This window comes from Hyperoodon ampullatus (genome assembly GCF_949752795.1).
Source record: "Hyperoodon ampullatus genome assembly, chromosome: 20".
NCBI lineage: Eukaryota > Metazoa > Chordata > Mammalia > Artiodactyla > Ziphiidae > Hyperoodon > Hyperoodon ampullatus.
The window spans coordinates 20,070,340-20,092,862 of NC_136933.1; the positions used below are offsets into that span (position 1 = coordinate 20,070,340).

Sequence of the window (22,523 nt, forward strand, 5' to 3'; positions counted from 1 at the left end):
ATTCATAGAACCCGGGATTGTTTTGGAAATTTATTTAATAACTTCCTGGGGTTAGTGGGTGGTAGGTTAATTATGAAAAAGGAAACACTTCAATTCTGAGTATAAAAGACTGCCTTGCATACCGGTTACTTCAAGAACCCCAGAAAATACTTCTATTCAGAGTCAAAAGCCCATGTGCTGCCCATGAAGAGAAACATACAGCTGAATGCCTGTCTCATCCCCCACCAATCAAAATTAGTGAAATACACTGCTGTCACAGACAGCAAAAACAATGGTATATTAATTTTAATAGGAAGAGCCAGGAAGAAAAGACAAAAACATACAAATATGTAGATAAAAGTGAAAAACTGAATAATGTGGACTATTTAACTATTACACAGATGTACAGGATTCTGTGCTCACAGTGAATCTTGCTTTATTCCATGGGGGTGGGTCCCACAATAGTTTTAGTTGCCCATCCCCATTCCCAAATGAATCAGACTGAAATGAACCACAGTAAATTCTGGATGATTGTTGTACTTCACTAAAAGGAGTTATCTGTATATAAGAAAAATCAACCATTACGGCAAAAATAGCCTGTGAATTGTAAACATATCAAGCAGGACAAGCTCACATCTCAAAGAGAATCCGCCCTCAATCTCAGTCTTGGAAGGAGATCAGACGGCTGTACTTCTCAGCCCTGTGTGAGCTCCCATCTTGATGTCATACAGGGCGCATCCTATAGGCCTGGTGTGTGCTCACCAACCTATACAGGGGTCTGGGCAGTCCCGCAGGTATGTTTCAAATTGACCTTTGGTAACGTCTATCAAGGCTGTGTATACCGTCAGCTGAAAGAAAAGTGATTTTTACTTTGAGGATGTTTTCAATTCTAAGATGACCTGCCTCATATTAGCATTTCTTGTGGAATTGCTTATGAAGTTTCTTAACATTAAATAATTAATATATAATATATATGTGAAAAGATACAAAATAAGTATCATAATATAAATATCCAAAAAATTAATAAGTCAATAACAACTAAAACAACTGACTTCAGTAGAACCATTATTCCAGATCATGATATAAACAGGCGTGGGAGAGAATTTTCAGTTCTTTACAAGGTCTTACTTCTGAGCAGTATACTGCTTCACCACCAAAGGTTTAAGACTCACTTAACCCTCCTCAATGCATAATTTACAAAGACTAATGGTGTAGTATGGAGTATAAACGGTTTAGCTTTGGCTATCCTTATCCTGAAAGCATTTCTCACGCAATGAGGGAAACTATGCAGGCATGCAGAAGGCACACACCCAGCTCACACAGAATGTGTAAGTAACCCAACTGTGAGCTCACACGAAGATGGTGTGGGCAAAATGAGAAGTATGGCGGGTCTGTGGGCATAAGGAAGGTTTCCCTCAGAGCCAGGTTCTCAGTCACATACTAATGAACAGGACAGTTTGTTCTGGCAGAGGTGATGGAGGCACACTGATTTCAGGGAGGGTTTAGGAAAAAGGACCAAGGAAAAGAAGAGAAGGAACAAATGGGGAAAATCAGAGGAATCAGAAATACACAAGAAGGGGCTACTGGCTACTGGCAAATTGGATGATTAGGACACTTTTGCATATTTTAGCTATAGAGTAGGGATATGATAAAAGGATGTAATAATGTTTAAGAGAAACCCTAATCCACTAAGAAAGCAAGCTGTCTGAAAACATACTTCAGACTTTGTCAAGTATCAGGCGCAGCATACAACATTCGGTTCCCCACAGATGGCGAAGTCAAGACTGACATGCTAGACTCAGTCCAAATGCCATGTAAGTAAAGCTGGAAATAACACTCTGACCAAACTGCATTATCAAGCTGCAGTGACCAACTTCTTTGTCACATTCCAAGAGTTACGGTTTTGGTCACACAAAAACATTTTAAAAAGCAGCCTTAAGCTGAACATGACTTGGGATTCTAGCTCTGATTAATCCAAGACAACAGGGAAAGATAAAACATGGGATCAAATCCTTTTCCTAAAAGCAAATTAATTAATTAATTAATTAATTAATTATTAAAAAATACCTTGTTGAGGACAGGTTTTGTTGACAGGACATCGTACATGGTTGCAAATGAGATATTCTAAAACACAAAAATAGTTCTTTTCAGTACATTAAATACAGATGTTGGCAGCCTTATCCACACAAGTGGGTCATTAGACCAAGACATTCTTCAATCAACCTCCCCCCTCCCCCATAAAAGAATTTCCCTTGGGATCACTGTTACAGGTGATGATTCTAATATATCACATTGGTGTCCAGCATTAACTAAGAAACGAAAAAGTACGGCAAAATTTTGCTCTTTATATTAAAAACAAAACAGAAACTCAGCTGGGACTGTCCAGAGACAATGACTAATGGGAGGTTGATAAATTCTTCAAAGGCCAATGAAAAATGCCAGAACGGAGATAACCTTTAATAGTCACCATTTCTTTCTGTACATGACACTGTGAACGTTACCTCTTGGGTTGTCTGGTTTAGACACATCTTTGCAGGTGTTCTGCGATTATCAAGGAAGAAGGGATTTTTCCAACGGTCGTAATTTGTTTGTACCACATACCATATACCCTGCTTGGGGTTGAGTCTAGATACAAAAAGAGAGATTCCTCCTAGGTTTCATGCCTTAAACCTGTACAAACGTCAGTCTATGCTTTACTGTCTGCTTATTTTGCTTTAACAAATGTACTTACTCATATATATCCAAACACTGTTCTCTGTCTCGTGTAATCACACAACCCTCCCCAGACTTGTTGCCTCCCAGGATAAAGTATGCTGGGGCCAATATCTTGGTTTTGGTCAGTATAGTCTTGGCTTCTTCATAACTATATAGAAACATTTGAAACAAAGGAAACATTTTTAGTTGACTTGGAGTGGAAACTTTTTAGCTGTGGAAACTAAAGGGAAACAAATATCTGAGGAACACATTTTTTTTAAAAAGGATAGTGAACAATGGCTCAGGAAGAAACAATCCCTGACTCCTATGTGGTGAAACACTGAGATCTGAGATGTTCCCTCTAACCTGAAGGACAAAAAAAACGGTCTCAAGAGATCACCTTTCACCCTTATAGTCTATACCTTTCACCCAACAATAGAACTAGGAAAAATAATATAAATTTATATATATATATATATATATATATATATATATATATATATATATAAAATAGGTGGTAACAAAGCACCAAGCTGATCTCCCTGTGCTATGCGGCTGCTTCCCACTAGCTAGCTATTTTACGTTTGGTAGTGTATATATGTCCATGCCACTCTCTCACTTTGTCCCAGCTTACCCTTCCCCCTCCCCGTGTCCTCAAGTCCATTCTCTATGTCTGCGTCTGTATTGCTGTCCTGCCCCTAGGTTTGTCAGCACCATTTTTTTAAAATTTAGATTCCATATATGTGTTAGCATATGGTATTTATTCTTTCTGACTTACTTCACTCTGTATGACAGACTCTAGATCCATCCACCTCACTACAAATAGCTCAACTTTGTTTCTTTTTATGGCTGAGTAATATTCCATTGTATATATTTGCCACATTGTCTTTATCCATTCATCTGTTGACGGACACTTAAGTTGCTTCCAAGTCCTGGCTATTGTAAATAGTGCTGCAATGAACACTGTGGTACATGATTCTTTGAATTACAGTTTTCTCAGGGTATATGCCCAGTGGTATTGCTGGGTCATATGGCAGTTCTATTTATAGTTTTTTAAGGAACCTCCACACTGTTCCCCATAGTGGCTGCACCAATTTACATTCCCACCAACAGTAGAGGGTTCCCACTTTTCTCCACACCCTCTCCAGTATTTTATTGTTTGTAGATTTTTTGATGATGGCCATTCTGATGGGTGTGAGGTGATACCTCATTGTAGTTTTGATTTGCATTTCTCTAATGATTAGTGATGTTAAGCATCCTTTCATGTGTTTGTTGGCAATCTGTGTATCTTCTTTGGAGAAATGTCTGTTTAGGTCTTCTGCCCATTTTTGCATTGGGTTGTTTGTTTTTTTGATATTGAGCTGCATGAGCTGCTTGTATATTTTGGAGATTAATCCTTTGTCCGTTGATTCATTTGCAAATATTTTCTCCCATTCTGAGGGTTGTCTTTTCGTCTTGTTTATGGTTTCCTTTGCTGTGCAAAAGCTTTGAAGTTTCACCAGGTACCATTTGTTTATTTTTGTTTTTATTTCCATTTCTCTAGGAGGTGGGTCAAAAAGGATCTTGCTGTGATTTATGTCACAGAGTGTTCTGCCTATGTTTTCCTCTAAGAGTTTTATAGTGTCTGGCCTTACATTTAGGTCTTTAACCCATTTTGAGTTTATTTTTGTGTATGTTGTTAGGAAGTGTTCTAATTTCATTCTTTTACATGTAGCTGTCCAGTTTTCCCAGCACCACTTACTGAAGAGGCTGTCTTTCCTCCATTGTATATTCTTGCCTCCTTTATCAAAGATAAGGTGACCATATATGCATGGGGGTATTATGATCTAAATGAAGATTTTATTATACAAATTTTTCTTTTCTGTATGGGTGGGGATTTGTTTGTACACCAAGAAAAATTCATAGATGCCCTTCATAGGGGCACTATCCCCAGAACTTTTTAAATAAATCATTTCCGTTTCTTGCTATAAACATACACACACAAAACAAAGAATTCCGAGTGTCAAAGGTTCACCTAAGAAATTCTGAAATAGTTCCTCAGTGGAAGATAAAGTTGGGAAATATTTTAATATGAGTAATTGAAAATAAACTATATTAAAAGGATCATACAGCATGATGCAAAGATGGTTCAACATCCACAAATCAATCAATTTGATACACCCATTAACAAAATGAAGGATAAAAATATGATCATCTTAATAGATGCAGAAAAAGCATTTGACAAAATTCAACATCCATTTATTCAACATCTCAAAAAAGTGGGTATAAAGGAAACATACCTCAAGATAATAAAGGCCATATATGACAAGCCCACAGTTAACATCATACTCAGCAGTGAAAAGCTAAAAGCTTTTTCTCTAAGATTAGGAACAAGACAAAGTTGCCCCCTCTTGCCATTTTTATTCAATACAGTATTGGCAGTATTAGCCAGAGTAATCAGGCAAGAAAAAGAAATAAAAGGTATCCAAATCAGAAAGGAAGAATTGAAATTGTCACTATCTGCAGATGACATAATACTCTAAATAGAAATCCCTAAAGACTCTGCCAAAAAAACTGTTAGGAGTAATAAATTCAGTAAAGTTGCAGGACACAAACTCAGTATGCAAAAATCCGTTGTGGTTCCATACACTAATAACGAACTATCAGAAAGAGAAATTAAGAAAACAATCCCATTTACAATTACATTAAAAAGAATAAAATAGGGCTTCCCTGGTGGTACAGTGGTTAAGAATCCACCTGCCAATGCAGGGAACATGGGTTCGATCCCTGATCCGGGAAGATCCCACATGCCGCGGAGCAACTAAGTCCATATGTCACAACTACAACTACTGAGCCTGCACTCTAGAGCCCACAAGCCACAACTACTGAGCCCACGAGCCACAACTACTGAGCCCACGAGCCACAACTACTGAAGCCCATGCCTAGAGCCTGTGCTCCGCAACAAGAGAAGCCACTGCAATGAGAAGCCCGCTCACCGCAACTAGAGAAAGCCCACACACAGCAACAAAGACCCAATGCAGCCAAAAATAAATTTAAAAAAATAAATTTATATATATAAATATCTATAAAAAAGAATAAAATACATGGGAATAAATTTAACCAAGGAGGTGAAAGACCTGTACACTGAGAACTATAAGATACCGTTGAAAGAAGCAGAAGAAGACACAAATAAACAGAAAGATATTCCACTGTCATGGACTGGAAGAATTAATGTTAAAATGTCCAAACTACCCCAAAAAATCTACAGATTCACTGCAATCCCTGTCAAAATTCCAAAGACATTTTTCACAGAAATAGAACAATCCTAAAATTTGTGTGGAATCACAAAGGCCCTGAATAGCCAAAGCAATCTTGAAAAAGAAGAATAATTATATTCCACACTGTATTACAAAGCTATAGTAATCAAAACAATGGTACTGGCATAAAAGCAGACACATAGTTCAATGGAACAGAACAGAGAGCCCATAATTAAGTTATGAAAAAAGAACCAAGAATATACATTGGAGAAGGACAGTCTCTTCAATAAATGGTATTTGGGAAACTGGACAGCCACATGCAAAAGAATGAAACCAAACCACTATCTTACACCATACACAAAAATCAAAATGGATTAAAGACTTAAATGTAAGACCTGAAATCATAAAACTCCTAAAGGAGAACACAGCAATAAGCTCCTTGACACTGGTCTTGGCAATGAGTTTTTGGATTTGACACCAAAACAAAGGCAACAAAGAAAAAAAAAAAAAGTGGGAATCCCTCAAACTAAAAAGCTTCTAAACAAATAAAACCATCAACAAAATGAAAAGGCAACCTAGTGAATGGGAGGAAATACTTGCAAATCATTTATCTGATAAGGGGTTAATATCCATAATATATCTGGAACTCATACCACTCAATAGCAAAAAAAAAAAAGACAACCTGATTAAAAAATGGACAGAGAATCCGAATAGACATTTTTCCGAAGATGGCCAACAGGTGCAATGAGAAGGTGGGAAATGCAAATCAAAGCCACGATAAGGTATCATCTCACAGGTCAGACTGGCTATTATCAAAGAGACGAGCGGGAACAAGTGTTGGCCAGGGTGTGGAGAAAAGGGAACCCTTGTGCACTGTTTGTGGGAATGTAAACTGGCGCAGCCACTATGAAACCGCCAGTATGGAGGTTCCTCAAAAAGCTAAAACCACCATTACCACCACCACCAATCCCACTTCCAAGTATTTATCTGAAGGACATGAAAACATGAACTCAGAAAGATGTCTGCAGCCCCACATTTACCGCAGCACTATTTACACTAAGCCAAGTTATGGAAACAACCTAAGTGTCCATCTAAGGACGAATGGATAACAAAGATGTGGTACATATACAACACAGTATTACTTAGCCAAAAAAAAGAATGAAATCTTGCCATTTGTGACAACATGGATGGACCTTGAGAGAATTTTGCTAAATGAAATAAATCAGACAGAGAAAGACAAATACCATGTGATCACACTTATAAGTGGAATCAAAAAACAAACAAAGGAATTCATAGATACAGAGAACAAACTGGTGGTTGACTGGGGGCGGGTGGTGACAGGTGGGCAAAATGGGTGAAGGGTCAAAAGGTACAAACTTCCAGTTATAAAATAAGTATAAGTCCTGGGGATGAAATGTATATCTTTGTGTCTACAGTTAACAATACTGCATATTTGAAAGTTGCAAAGAAAGGAAATCTTAAAAGTGCTCATCAAAAGGAAAAAGAAATATGTAACTATGTGTGGTGATGGATGTTAACTAGACTTATTGTGGTGACCATTATGCCAAATATACAAGTATCTAAACATCTTGTAGTACATCTTAAACTAATGTCAGTTGTATCTCAAGAAAAAAATAATATTAAATCTGATAATAAAGCAACCAAACAGATTACCTTGTGCTATTTTCCAGAACTGATCTAATGATAAACCCTATCCACTTGGCATCTTTCTTTCCCAAAATCCATTCTATGACACCTGGAAGAGATCAAACACACACAGTGTCACAGGTCCTAGAAGAGATTAAACTATGAACCAGAAGGCACAGTCTAGCCCTCCTCTTAAAACAGCTATGAAATTCCCATTTTATTTAAGAACTCTCTACTCACCCATAAAACCGCCATTTATACTGAAACGTTCATTGAGCGTAAGACTAAATAGTCCCTGAAAAGAAAACAAAGCAATGTCAGAAACCTCAACCATCCTGTTTAAGGCCCTCTCACTGTGCTATTTTACACTGTTATATCAGGTCCTGGATTGGGAAATTGAGCCGGGGTGGGGGGAGAAAAATCAAAACCATGATACTATCCCCTTCTATTAACAGAGCTTTTTTAGAAGTTCAAAGCATTTTTCACATATACTGAGTGAGATAAGTAGGTGGGATGTTGCTGGCCACAATCTTCTGACCAGGAAACTTAAGTGCAGAGACTTAATGACTAAGTTGCTTGAGGGGCAGACCCATGGCCAGATTCCAGATTTACACTCCCAGCCCTTGAGACCCACCACATGCTTTATCTCCACAAAAGGCTCCGAAACCTCCACTTCCTACCCTTCTCTACCCTGTGAGCTCAAACCTAAGAAGGAAGGTAACGACAAGCACAATGCGATGAACTGGGGCTTCATATTCTTTTTAGGTCCTCACTTCCCTAGACTCCCCCTTTCACAGAGAGCTACCTGTAAAATTATGTAACAATAGACTCCTTACTGGTTTGAATCCTGTTAACATGCCCACATAGCCAGCAAAGCCTGCCGCCTTGAAGACAGTTTTATTGTTTCTTTGGAAGTCCAAATTCACTGTTAAAGGTTTTAGTTCCTCAGTGACGACCCAGGTATTATTATTTACATTCCACCTACAAAAGACAAATTTCAGTGACGTTTAATAACAATAATAATGATGAATATGATAATGGTGGTCAGGCGTTGTACCATGTGCTTTATCTACCTAATCCCTAACGATCAATCCTCACAAGGATTTTTCAATATGGGTAGTTTTAGCCTCCATTTTCCACATGATAAAACTGAGGCTCAGAGAAGTTAAGTAACTCCCCCAACATGACACAGCCTATATTAGCAAACCCCAGGTTAGTATTTAGGTCTCTAATTACAAAGCCCTGTTATATTTTTTTCAGAAAGGTCAAGAAGACACATGAAATAGAATGCTACTCTTCCTTCTAAGCAATAAACTAGACGTGCATCTAGGGCCTTCAAGCATGCTCCAGATTTCTGTCCACTGGGTGCACCTCAGCTACAAACTCTCAAATAACTGAATAAGAGTGTACCCACCTGGTCTCAAAACTACGGAATCTAGGATCTCTACTTCTGGTCATATTCTGGGAATGACTTGGGACTTACTTTTCATCAGTGTAATACAACCTACTCTTCTTAGGGACTGAGACACACCACATTTTTTACTTACCCAAGAAATACTCCAAAATCCATGTTTCGTGCATGTAGTAGATGACCTAATTCAAAGTAAGCAGAAGAGACATGTAACAGCAATTATGACAGTATGATTGATTCTAAACCAAAGCTGGACACTTAATTTTGGTTAAATGATATTCCCAACTGTTCAATCCAACAATAAGAATTAAGCAGCATCTAATATCATAGGCTGTAACAGATCAAACTGCTGTCCCTGTCACATTGGCCAGATTCCCCCACAATACCTGAGAGCACAGGGTTCCAGAGAACTGAGACTGGAATATGGGACAAGGGTAGGTGGTCATTTTGTGGTTCACTATGACACGGTCCTACTCAGACACAGCTATCTCAGCCTCATCTAATGCAACTTAACAACATGCTTCCCTTCAGGGACCGTCACCTACATATACCCAGAGAACAGGTCAAAAATAAGAGTGAATCAGGGTAAATCATCCTGTGCCTTGTACACTGGGGACTTGTCAGGAAAAACATGGAAAAGTGAGCACAGGGTCCCTTGGCTGGAAAATGATGGGAGAAAGTCTGTCCTGCCCCTGTGAGTACTTATATCAAATCATAAATAGGGGTATAAGTAGACTATGAAGAACAGTAAGAATGTTTATAATCCTGAAACACGTCTTCCAAGAGTTTTGCATACCTGAATTAAACTTTAATAGGCATTACAGTGGTCTTAAAATAAGAACAGCTTTCAATTCACTTTCAAAAACTTACCAAGATCTATAAAACCATACGCAACATGCACATGGTATTTACATAGCAAGCCTGTATTTTACAAGTTCTAATTTCATTTAAAGATTTTTCTTCTACTTCGTACCTTGTACCACCCACCTTCCCTCAGCACACATTTATTTACCTTCTTTGTCTTCTGTTATTATTGAAGTACAAATGGTAAAAAATTCATAGAAAATATTGAATGAAATAATCTCTCCTATGAGAAAAGACAGGAAACTTTTGGTCAATATATAGAACCATGACATTGTTAGAAAATTCTTTTTTAAGAAAGGGTTGAAATATCATCGCCATGTGAGTTTCTGCCTGAGCATACGTAAGTGTCCGCAGACAGTCTGATTGAGTCTGAATGGCTGGTTGGGTGGAGGTGTCTCAGTAGCCTGTACTCTCTGCAGATTCAAGATAAAACGAGTCCCCAGAGAAGCAGCTATTGGACAAGCTGAACATCTGGGCATGTTGGAATTATATGGCAACATAATGTCCACATTTTTCATCAATGTGCTTCATTTTAGTTTTCTTTGGAGGGCTCAAATATGATAATTTAATACATCTGGGTCTTGGTTGGATGCTGAAAATGTATTTTGCCCAGGTTTTTAGAGTGTGACTAATATTTCTAAGGTGAGAAAAGAGACAATAAAATAAGTGCTGAGCTTATCAAGAAATTCCATCATAAAACATTTTAATTTTTGAACATTTTTCCTAACCTGTACAATAATAATACCACTCAGCATTTAATTTGAAGGTATACAACACACTTTTTCTCTGTTCCATTTCATGTTAACATGTTAAGCTTAATATGTTATTTCCTGACCCTAATGTTTATTTTATTTCCATTTGATTTTTATTTTGGTGAAATTCCACTCTTATTTTATTATGACTCATCTGTTAATCTTCTCAATCCATTTTTCTCTTGAGATATTTATACGTGGTATTCATTTGCTAGAGTTCTTTACATAATAAAGGAATTAAAGACATTTCTCATATAGACTGAAAAAAATATATTTCTAGTATGTTAATTATCTTTTTAAAGAAAAAAAAATCTAGCCACTTTTGTTGATAAATACTATTGATTTTTAGAAATTCTCAGTCATCTCTTGTAAAATCAAGGTATACAGAGTTTACTTAAAATAACAACTCTAGTGATTTGATGGCTTAAAAATAAAACTTTTGGGGCGACAGAAAAAGTCTTTTCCATTAAATTAAGTGCTATAAATTGGAAATGGAAATTTTAAAAACAGCTTCTAAAAACATCAATACTTAAGGATATGATGAATATGAAGAATATGATAAATGATATAACAAAGGATCTGATGAATGAATGATATGCAAGACCTCTTCCCTGAAAATAAAAAATATTGCTCAGAGAAATCAATAACCTAAATAAATGCTGAAATCTCATATACCAAGTTTGTGGCTTGGAAAACTCAGTATTATAATCCCACTGAAAATATCAGTAGGTTCTTTTGTCAAGTTGATTCTAAAATTTATGTGGAAATGCAAAGGGTCTAGAAATCCTAAGAGAATTTTAAAGAAAAAGACAAAGTTAGAAAACTTACACTACCTAATATTAAGACTTACTATAAAGCTTTAGTAATTGCAGTAGCATGGTATTGGTGTAAGAAAAGACAAACAGACAAATGAAACTAGGTGGAAAGTCCCCAAATAGAATCAGATACATGCAATCATGTGATTTATATCAAAGGCACCACTGCAATTTACTGAGGGAATGATAGTCTTGTTAATAAACGGTGTTGTCAATTGGAAAAAACTTGAACCTTGATCCCTAACTCATATCATATGCAAAAGTTAATTCAAGATACACAATGGGCCTATATGTAAAAAGTAAACAAAAAACATACAGAAGAAAACATACAAGAATATGTTTGGGGGTAGGCAAAGATCACTTAAATGGGCATAAAAAGCACTACCCATCAAAAAATTGAAAAATTGGACTGCATTAAAATTAAGAATTTCTGTTCATCAAAAGACACCAATAAGAAAATAAATGCAAGCTACAGTGTGGGAGAAGATGTCCGGCATACATATATCTGACAAAGGACCTGTATCAGTATACATATAAAGAATTCCTTCAAACCAATAAAAATGGGCATTAGATTTAACAAGCACAATGAAGGAAGGAGGGAGGGAGGGAGGAAGGGAAGAAGAAAGCAAGGAAGAAAGGAAAAAGTCAAAAAACTGTTCAATCTCATTAGTCATCAGGGAAATGCAAATTAAACAATAATGGGCGAATATAACACACTCGACAAAATGGACCAAATAAAAGACTGAGACTATCACGTGCAGAATTAGCAAGTGGAGAAAATGAAAACTCTTGTACTAGGTTGACTGTCAATGGGTACAATCACTTTGGAAAACTGGCTGGCAGAGTGTACAAGGCTAAACATATAGCTACCCTATGACCCAGGACATACCGCAGAGAAATGAGTGCGTATGCCCATCAAAGGACATGTACAAGAGTGTTCATAACTGCTTTATTCTTAATATCCCAAATCTGGAAACAACAAATATCCTATTCATACAATAGCCTACTACCTATAATGATAAGTGCAAGAAACCAGACAACAGTTCATACTGTTTGGCTCTATTTGTAAGACGTTCAAGAGGCAAAATTAATCTAGAGTGAAGTCAGAACAGTGGTTAACAGGGGACTCAGGACTGTACGAAAGTGCAGGATGGAGCATGCTGGATTGCTGGAATTTATTTCTGTAACTTGTTCTGAGTTGTGATTACATGCATGTATGCATTTAAAAAACTCTATTGCGCTGTATACTTAAGATCTGTGCACTTTATTGTATGTATACCATACCTCAATAAAAAAAAATTTAAGTACTTTATTCAATGTTTTAAAAGCTGCCAAGTGAACTTTACCTAAAGGTATTTCAGTAACTGCTGCAATCCCCTTCATTTCCTCCTCGAAAGGCCCAGGGAAGTTGCCAAGTAGACCAGGCTGAAAAACAAATACACTAACAGTCATTCAGCCTAAAGTGTGGCTTTGAGATTTGGTTCTTTTACATATAATTTGTACTAGCTATTGCTGCCATAATAGATGATCAAAGCTTACTTTTGAAGGCACTTTCACATCATGTATTTCTAAAAGATTCTACGTAATACTCAATATTGGGCCCCTATTACTCTTGCTTGTGTACCCCATAAACTCATCTCAAGTACTAGGCAGAGACCTATGATTCTCAGATTGTTTCTTCCTGTCTTATAGTTCACCCTATTCTCTAGAGAGATGAACTGGAGTAATTCCACTTGGATGTCCTAACATGGCTCACAATACAGGAACATCACAACAGGCACTCCTCATCTCTGCTCAAACTTGCCCTCTAGCCATTAGCATCACACCCTCATTACTGCTGTCCTTCCTTGACCATGGTTTTGCTGTCTGAGGTTTCAGTTACCCGTGGTCAACCACAGGCCAAAAATATTAAATGGAAAATCCCAGAAGTAAACAATTCATGAGTGCTAAATTGCACGCCATTCTGAGTAGCACGATGAAATCTCCTGCCATCCCACCCTGTCCCACCTGGGGTCCCCAACCACTGACACTGTCTGCTCCTGACATTCAACCATCAGCTTTGTCATGGCTTGATGATCCAGGATCACCAGAAGCAGATGCTCCTCCTTCTGAAGTCAGGTCAGGTCACTAGTAGCCTAATGGTACGTCGCAATGCCCACTTCATTCACCTCACATTTAATCATCTCACATCGTCACAAGAAGAAGGGTGAGTACAGGACAGTACGACAGCTTGAGAGAGACGACACATTCACATGACTTTTCGTACGCTGTACTGTACTAATTGTTCTATTTTATCATTAGTTGTTGTTAATCTCCTCCTGTGCCTAATTTAAAAATTAAACTTATACGTATGTATTTATAGGAAAAAAACAAAGTACACACAGGGTTCAGTACTATGTATGGTTTCAGGCATCCACTGGGGGTCTTGGAATGTATCTCCCAAGGATGAGGGGTACTAATGTACTATTCCCTTCCCATACTCATAGCAACAAATCTGTATTCTAGTGATTCACAGAACAGTTGTCATGGTTAACGGCCAATCTTAGGCTGAGATGCATTACGACATCCTGTTAGCAAACAATGGACACATGAGCAAATTCAATGGTGGACATACATACTTTTTTTTGCATGGTTTGATTTATATATGTCATTAAGTGATTAGCAAAATAAGTTCAATGAACATCCATCATCTCAAATAAATATAAAATTTAAAAAAAAGAAACAAATTTTTTTCTTGTGATGAGAACTCTTGGGATTTTCTCCTTTAACAACTTTCATATGTAACACACAGCAGCGTTAATTACAATCATCATGCTGTACATTACATCCCTAGTACTTATTTATCTTGTAACTGAAGTTTGTACCTTTTGACCACCTTCATCCCATCCACCTTCCCAAATCTGATCTCTTTTTCTACGAGTTACTTTGTTTTTGAAGTATAATTGATCTACAACGCTATGTTAGTTCCCAGTCACAACACGGTGATTCAATATTCTATACATTTAAAAATGATCAAGTCTAGTTATATCTGTCACCATAAAAAGACGTTAAATTATTATTATTAATTATATTCCCCACACTGTGCATTTTACACCCATGACTTTTATTTTGTAACTTTAAGTCTGTACCTCTTAATCTCCCTCAGCTGTTCCTCTCCTCCCCGCAACCCCTCTCCCCTCTGGCAACTACCTGTTTATTCTCTGTATGTATGACTCTGTTTCTGTTTTCTTAACGTTTGTTCATTTGTTTTGTTTTTTAAATTCCACATGTAAGTGACAACATACAGTATCTGTCTTTCTCTGACTTATTTCACTTAGTATAATACCGTCTAGGTCTTTCCATGTTGTCGCAGGTGGCAGGATTTCATTCTTTTTTATGGCTGAGTATTATTCCACTGTATGTATATATATGCCACAACTTCTTTACCCATTCATATATACGTTTATTCTCAACTGCAACTGTTCACTAACAATTAGATCAAGAATTAAGCTTACAGCCTCTTGCTAAGATAACGTGTTTAAGATTTGCAAGTCTCATTTTTCACCAACTTGGTAATTATATGTAATGTAATCTAACTAGGCAAATCATTTTTCTGCCTAGGAATTCAAAGCATTGCACAAGCGGAATACTCTTGCCAATTTAACAAACGAAAATGACTTACTGAACAGTTGTTTACCATTTTGTACATGCAAGCACTGGGCTTTACATACAGTAAGTCGTTTAATCCTCACAACCACCATATAAAATATGTATTATTAGTAAATTCTCCCTGGTGAGAAATCTGAAGTTGCATATGTTAAGAAACTGGTCGAAGGACACACAGCTAGTGTGTGACTGATCTAACCTTAAAATGCAATGTTTAAAGAACAAACAAAACCCCTAATGTCTGACTGCGAAGTCTGGGCACCTAAGCCTTCTGCATGCTGCCCTCCCTGCGGACATGCAGGTTAGGGGGATTAGGGCACCTGGGGCATCTGGGGGCCTCTTCTGCTACTGCTTCTGCCAACATTTGTATTTTGGGCAAGTCTGGTGAGTATGAACATAAAGGATAGCCTTAATCAAAGGCTCTGAGAGCATAAACATGAGGAATAACAGGTTTGGTGGTTGGCAGGTACAAGTGTCATAGGGATGGTATGCCTGGAACGTCCAGCCTCTAGGACAATGATTCTCAACCAGGGATGGCTTTCCCCCCAGGGGAGATTTGGTGAAGTCTAGAGACATTTTTGGTTGTCACAACTGAAGGGGTGCTACTGGCATCCAGTGAGTCGAGGCCAAGGATGCTGCTCAACATCCTACAATGCACAGACATTGCCCACAACAAAATATTATCCAGCCCCACATGTCATCACTATTGAGGTTAAAACATCTACCCTAGGGCCTTGGTTTCCTCCCCAGTCCTTTGCACCCTGCCAGCTGGTGAGGGCCCCAAAGCAAAGACTGAAAGAGGATGATGAGGATCTCTCTGGGGGTTCTAGGGGCCAGGCCCTAGATTTTCTACTGGTTTCATCTAAATAAAAAAAGGGTCTGAGGGCTTCCCTGGTGGCGCAGTGGTTGAGAGTCCGCCTGCCGATGCAGGGGACACGGGTTCGTGCCCTGGTCTGGGAAGATCCCACATGCCGCGGAGCGGCTGGGCCCGTGAGCCATGGCTGCTAAGCCTGTGCGTCTGGAGCCTGTGCTCTGCAACGGGAGAGGCCACAACAGTGTGAGGCCCGTGTATCGCAAAAAAAAAAAAAAAAAGGGTCTGAGAAATGGAATCTTCCTGCATGACCAAGAAATGAAATGGTCTGGTGAACGCACAAAGACACGAAACACACAACCCAAGTGCGTTTCAATGGTCTCAGCTACTGAGGGGCAGGGCTGGGCTGAGCATGTCATTTGGTCATATCTAGAACATCTCTCAGTGTCTTGACATGCTCAGGCAAAGTACTTTAAGAAAAACCCAAATTTTCAATAGTGAACTTGCAAAGCTAAGTACACATAACAGAAGGAAATGCTGTACTCCCAGATGAAATATGGATATTTGCCCAATGCTCTGTAGAACAGTTCATACTTTTATAAAACATTAAAGAGCAGCTAGCTGCCCAAATTTGCCATTTTATGTCCTATTACTGTCATATTACCAAGCCCCAGAATTTTAAGTCCCTCTGAAGTTTTGACAGTAGTCTGGAATAAAAGCAAACTTGTCCAAATTATGCCTTTAAATAAATAACAGAGCCTTTACTGAACTCTTCTGTGTATATGTGTACCTGTGTGTGTTTAACATTTACTGTAGGAAATAATATTTCTTACCAACTTTTGATCCACTAACTGCACAATTTTTCCACTTGGCTCAAATGCATTTATCATATTTTTCAGGGAATTCACTATAACTTTTAGCTGAAAAATAAATTTAAAAATTGGTAAGAGACATAAAAAAGTGTTGACATTTAAGATTAATACTGGTATAATGAAAACAAATATAGACCTTTTGACTTACCCATATGCAGCTAAATAAAGGAGTATTATTTAAAAACGTATATGTAAACACATCTTTAACATGACATTTGATTAACTATTTAGATGATGCATATGATATGAGATAAAGAAACAAAGGCAAAGGCTAGTAAAAAGAGCAAGATGCTACAGAGAAATGACATCTTTCCTCTACTATCATTTATTGTAAATGGCAGAGAACCATGGAAAGCAGATTCTTAAAATAGTTGGTACATAATATCATGACGTGTTCTTTCAAATGCAATTATATCCAGTAAAGTCAGAAACAAAAGATTTAAGAATCATAGCATACCGCTGGTGCCTTGTCAACCATCAATTCATGCCATCTTTTGTACGGTGGTAAATCGAGATTTATAGTGTACCACGGAACCGGACCCCTATAGCTGTAATGAGAGGTGTATCATCTTGAAATGTTAAAAGCAGTTTTTTGATGATGGTTAGACAGTTACAACTATATGGATATGTTAGACACATATTCTTTTTTTTTTTTTTCTTTTAGATGTTGGGGGTAGGAGTTTATTAATTTATTTATTTTTGCTGTGTTGGGTCTTCGTTTCTGTGCGAGGGCTTTCTCTAGCTGTGGCAAGCGGGGGCCACTCTTCATCGCAGTGCGCAGGCCTCTCACTATCGTGGCCTCTCGTTGCGGAGCACAGGCTCCAGACGTGCAGGCTCAGTAGTTGTGGCTCACGGGCCTAGTCGCTCCGCGGCATGTGGGATCCTCCCAGCCCAGGGCTCGAACTCGTGTCCCCTGCATTAGCAGGCAGATTCTCAACCACTGCGCCACCAGGGAAGCCCTAGAGACATATTCTTAATAACAACAGAGAAACTGGTACTCAAACCAAAACTTGCAAAAAAAGCTCATTTCCCACCCAGTGCTTCTGCCCTATGTTGTATATACAATCACAAGTCATTTTAGAAATCCTAGAATAGAATTATATGTTCTAGAAGGTTAATGTGTCGTGGTGATAGGCAAAATAATCAACTTTGACTCAAGAGCCATATGTAGCCTGAATATCACTGCTAGACAGTATCTGCCCTTTTTTCCCTCCTAAATCTCTAAGAAGATTTAGTCTAGGCTCTTGGCACTTCCCCAGTTGGTTTCCCAGTCTCAGAATTCCCTCTTAGACAAACTAACACTACTGTCAAATCACTGACTCCAGCGCTGGCTTCAGTACAGTCACTTTTTAAGCCCCCAGAGTGGCAACACAGTGTATGAGCTTCCCATGACTGGCTTCAAGAAACTTCACTATTCCCTCGGTCATGCTACTCTTCCTACTGTACTTCCTCTCTTCTCATTCTTCTGTCGTAAGCCCAAGCCCAAGCACTGTTTGATCATACCCATTCCCCAAAGTCCTACGCCTCAGTTTACACACAGCAATTTCTACTATGAGGATACAGCAACATCCACTCCCGTACCAGTGGAGTTGGGCCGTACTCCTGATGGATGAACTCTACAACTATTCTCTGTCGCCACAGAAACATTATCTTCTGGCACTTGTTACTGAACTGAAATAGCCTCTAAGGGTGTGCCAGTCAGTGACTGATCAGCTTAAAGTGGCCTAAAAGTAGCCAGCATTTGCTCCCTTACTGCCCTGCTCCAGAGAAGCAGAAGGTGGGGTCTGGTGGGTGCTACAATGTTACCAGGCTCTTAAATATACAGACATAAATCCAGACTTATGTGTACAGCGGGGATGGGTTAGGGAGTATGAGTTAGTTCCTAAAAGTCAAGAATTGCGGTCCTATTTATACTTCTAGAGTCATGAATAATTATTTGATTCACATTGCTGAGCTTGGGGCCTGGGTGTATGTATACGGTTCTATGAAACTGTTAACCAGAAGCCACTCACGTTGTGATTTAGACAGAAAAGGAAAGCACATGCAGTTCTGGAAACATACATTTAAACCAAATCACAAGACTGAATTTTGTTTTTCTCAAAGCACTTTCAACCTCCCATTTCCTTAGTAGCTGATATCTATATTAAATACTGTAACACTTAAATCCCAGAAAAAAGCTTTATATAAAAACTAATGAATTCAGCTTCTAACCATAATTTCACACGTGAAATTCCGTCCCACAATTCAGTAAAATAATGACTGTTCCTCCTGTTATGGCAGGGCTACAACCCCCTCGCGTCTCCGCCAGCACGCATTTGGATTTCCTTGTCTAGTGGCAATGATAAATCAGTGGCCCACTGGAGGCAGGCACGTTGGTGGCACTGTCATAAGATACGTGTTCTACCTATGAACTCCAATCAGCTGCTTTTCCCCGCGTAAATTCCAACAAAACCCAAACCATGCCCCTATATCTGCGATAAACTCCTGATGCTTTTTCAGTACAGGATTCCAAAGAAAAAATGAAGAGGACAAACTCACTACAGCAGAGGATTATGATTAAGTGGGAATGGGAAGACCCCAGAAGCCTCTCTACAGTAAAATCTCCACTCATCAGAATTCTTTGACAAAACTGTTATTAATCCGATTAAGAAAATTATTTTAATAGCTAAAGCTTACTATGATTTTGCTAACTATAATCCCATGTTTCACTTCTCATCAATACTTTTCTAAAATATTTCAGTATTTAACATCTGCACCTCAATTTCCTAGAGAAATAAAGAGTATTTACCTTATTAGAGCAGTGAAGATTACAAGAAATATGCAAAAAATACTTACCAGCATCAGTATTTATTTATCTATTTAGGCTGTGCTGTGCAGCACGCAGGATCTTACTAGTTCCCCAACCAGAACTGAACCTGTGCCCCCTGCATCGGGAGCTCACAGTCTTAACCACTGGACTGCCAGGGAAGTTCCACAGCATTGGTATTATTATTATTTTTTTGAATTTTACTTTATTATTTTATACAGCAGGTTCTTATTAGTCAACAATTTTATACACATCAGTGTATACATGTCAATCCCAATCGCCCAATTCATCACAACACCATCCCCACCCCCCCGCGGCTTTCCCCCCTTGGTGTCCATACGCTTGTTCTCTACATCTGTGTCTCAACTTCTGCCCCACAAACCGGTTCATCTGTACCATTTTTCTAGGTTCCACATACATGCGTTAATATACTATATTTGTTTTTCTCTTTCTGACTTACTTCCCTCTGTATGACAGTCTCTAGATCCATCCACGTCTCAACAAATGACCCAATTTCGTTCCTTTTCATGGCTGAGTAATACTCCACTGTATATATGTACCACAACTTCTTTATCCACTTGTCTGTCGATGGACATTTACGTTGCTTCCATGACCTGGTTATTGTAAATAGTGCTGAAATGAACACTGGGGTGCACGTATCCTTTTGAATTATGGTGTTCTCGGGGTATATGCCCAGTAGTGGGATTGCTGGATCATATGGTAATTCTATTTTTAGTTTTTTGTTTTTTTGTTTTTGCAGTACGCAGGCCTCTCACTGTTGTGGCCTCTCCTGTTGTGGAGCACAGGATCTGGACACGCAGGCTCAGCGGCAATGGCTCACGGGCCTAGCTGCTCCGCAGCATGTGGGATCTCACCGGACCGGGGCACGAACCTGTGTCCCCTGCATCGGCAGGCGGACTCTCAACAACTGCGCCACCAGGGAAGCCCTATTTTTAGTTTTTGAAGGAACCCCCATACTGTTCTCCATAGTGGCTGTATCAATTTACATTCCCACCAACAGTGCAAGAGGGTTCCCTTTGCTCCACACCCACTCCAGCATTTGTTGTTTGTAGATTTTCTGAGGATGCCCATTCTAACTGGTGTGAGGTGATACCTCATTGTAGTTTTGATTTACATTTCTCTATTAGTGATGTTGAGCAGCTTTTCATGTGCTTCTTGGCCATCTGTATGTCTTCTTTGGAGAAATGTCTATTTAGGTCTTCTGCCCATTTTTGGATTGGGTTGCTTGTTTTTTTAATGTTGAGCTGCATGAGCTGTTTATATATTTTGGAGATTAATCCTTTGTCTGCTGATTCGTTTGCAAATATTTTCTCCCATTCTGAGGGTTGTCTTTTTGTCTTGTCTATGGTTTCCTGTGCTGTGCAAAAGCTTTGAAGTTTCATCAGGTCCCATTTGTTTATTTTTGTTTTTATTTCCATTACTCTAGGAGGTGGATCAAAACAGATCTTGCTGTGATTTATGTCAAAGAGGGTCCTTCCTATGTTTTCCTCTAAGAGTTTTATAGTGCCCAGTCTTACATCGAGGTCTTTAATCCATTTTGAGTTTATTTTAGTGTATGGTGTTAGGGAGTGTTCTAATTTCATTCTTTTTCATGTAGCTGTCCAGTTTTCCCAGCACCACTTATTGAAGAGCCTGTCTTTTCTCCATTGTATATCCTTGCCTCCTTTGTCACAGATTAGTTGACCATAGGTGCGTGGGTTCATCTCTGGGCTTTCTATCTTGTTCCACTGATCTATGTTTCTGTTTTTGTGCCAGTACCATATTGTCTTGATTACTACAGCTTTGTAGTATAGACTGAAGTCAGGGAGTCTGATTCCTCCAGCTCCATTGTTTTCCCTCATGACTGCTTTGGCTATGTGGGGTCTTTTGTGTCTCCATACAAATTTTAAGATTTTTCTCTTCTAGTTCCGTTAAAAATTGCCATTGGTAATTTGATAGGGATTGCATTGAATCTGTAGATTGCTTTGGGTAGTTTGGTCATTTTCACAATACTGATTCTTCCAATCCAAGGACATGGTATAGCTCTCCATCTGTCGGTATCATCTTTAATTTCTTTCATCCCTGTCTTATAGTTTTCTGCATACAGGTCTTTTGTCTCCCTAAGTAGGTTTGTTCCTAGGTATTTTATTCTTTTTGTTGCAATGGTAAATGGGAGTGTTTCCTTAATCTTCCTTTCAGATTTTTCATCATTAGTGTATAGGAATGCAAGAGATTTCTGTGCACTGATTTTGTATCCTGCTACTTTACCAAATTCATTGATTAGCTCTAGTCGTTTTCTGGTGGCATCTTTAGGAGTCTCTATGTACAGTATCATGTCATCTGCAAACAGTGATAGTTTTACTTCTTCTTTTCCAATTTGTATTCCTTTTATTTCTTTTTCTTCTCTGATTGTCATGGCTAGGACTTCCAAAACTATGTTGAATAATAGTGGTGAGAGTGGACATCCTTGTCTTGTTCTGGATCGTAGAGGAAATGCTTTCAGTTTTTCACCATTGAGAATGATGTTTGCTGTGGGTTGGTCATATATGATCTTTATTATGTTGAGGTAGGTTCCCTCTATGCCCACTTTCTGGAGAGTTTTTATCATAAATTGGTGTTGAATTTTGTCAAAAGCTTTTTCTGCATCTATTGAGATGATCCTATGGTTTTTATTCTTCAATTTGTTAATATGGTGTATCACATTGATTGATTTGCGTGTATTGAAGAATCCTTGCATCCCTGGGATAAATCCCACGTGATCATGGTGTATGATCCTTTTAATGTGTTGTTGGATTCTGTTTGCTAGTATTTTGTTGAGGATTTTTGCATCTATATTCATCAGTGATATTGGTCTGTAATTTTCTTTTTTTGTAGTATCTGGTTTTGTCTGGTTTTGGTATCAGGGTGATGGTGGCCTCATAGAATGAGTTTGGGAGTGTTCCTTCCTCTGCAATTTTTTGGAAGAGTTTGAGAAGGATGGGTGTTAGCTCT

At 38.5% G+C, this 22,523-nt stretch overlaps 1 protein-coding gene across 1 annotated transcript in view; it reads right to left on the bottom strand.

The window, feature by feature from the left end:
- Positions 1-267: 267 nt before the first annotated feature.
- ASAH1 (N-acylsphingosine amidohydrolase 1) overlaps positions 268-22,523 on the bottom strand; it is a gene marked incomplete at its 5' end in the record, with an annotated part of 40,881 nt that continues 18,625 nt past the window's right edge. The window contains 12 exon segments of the mRNA XM_079726588.1: positions 268-827; positions 2,047-2,103; positions 2,481-2,604; positions 2,711-2,842; positions 7,584-7,665; positions 7,797-7,851; positions 8,393-8,537; positions 9,104-9,149; positions 9,980-10,054; positions 12,745-12,823; positions 16,688-16,774; positions 17,184-17,274. Of these exon segments, the coding sequence (XP_079582714.1) occupies positions 738-827; positions 2,047-2,103; positions 2,481-2,604; positions 2,711-2,842; positions 7,584-7,665; positions 7,797-7,851; positions 8,393-8,537; positions 9,104-9,149; positions 9,980-10,054; positions 12,745-12,823; positions 16,688-16,774; positions 17,184-17,274 (1,063 nt within the window). The 3' untranslated portion in view covers positions 268-737.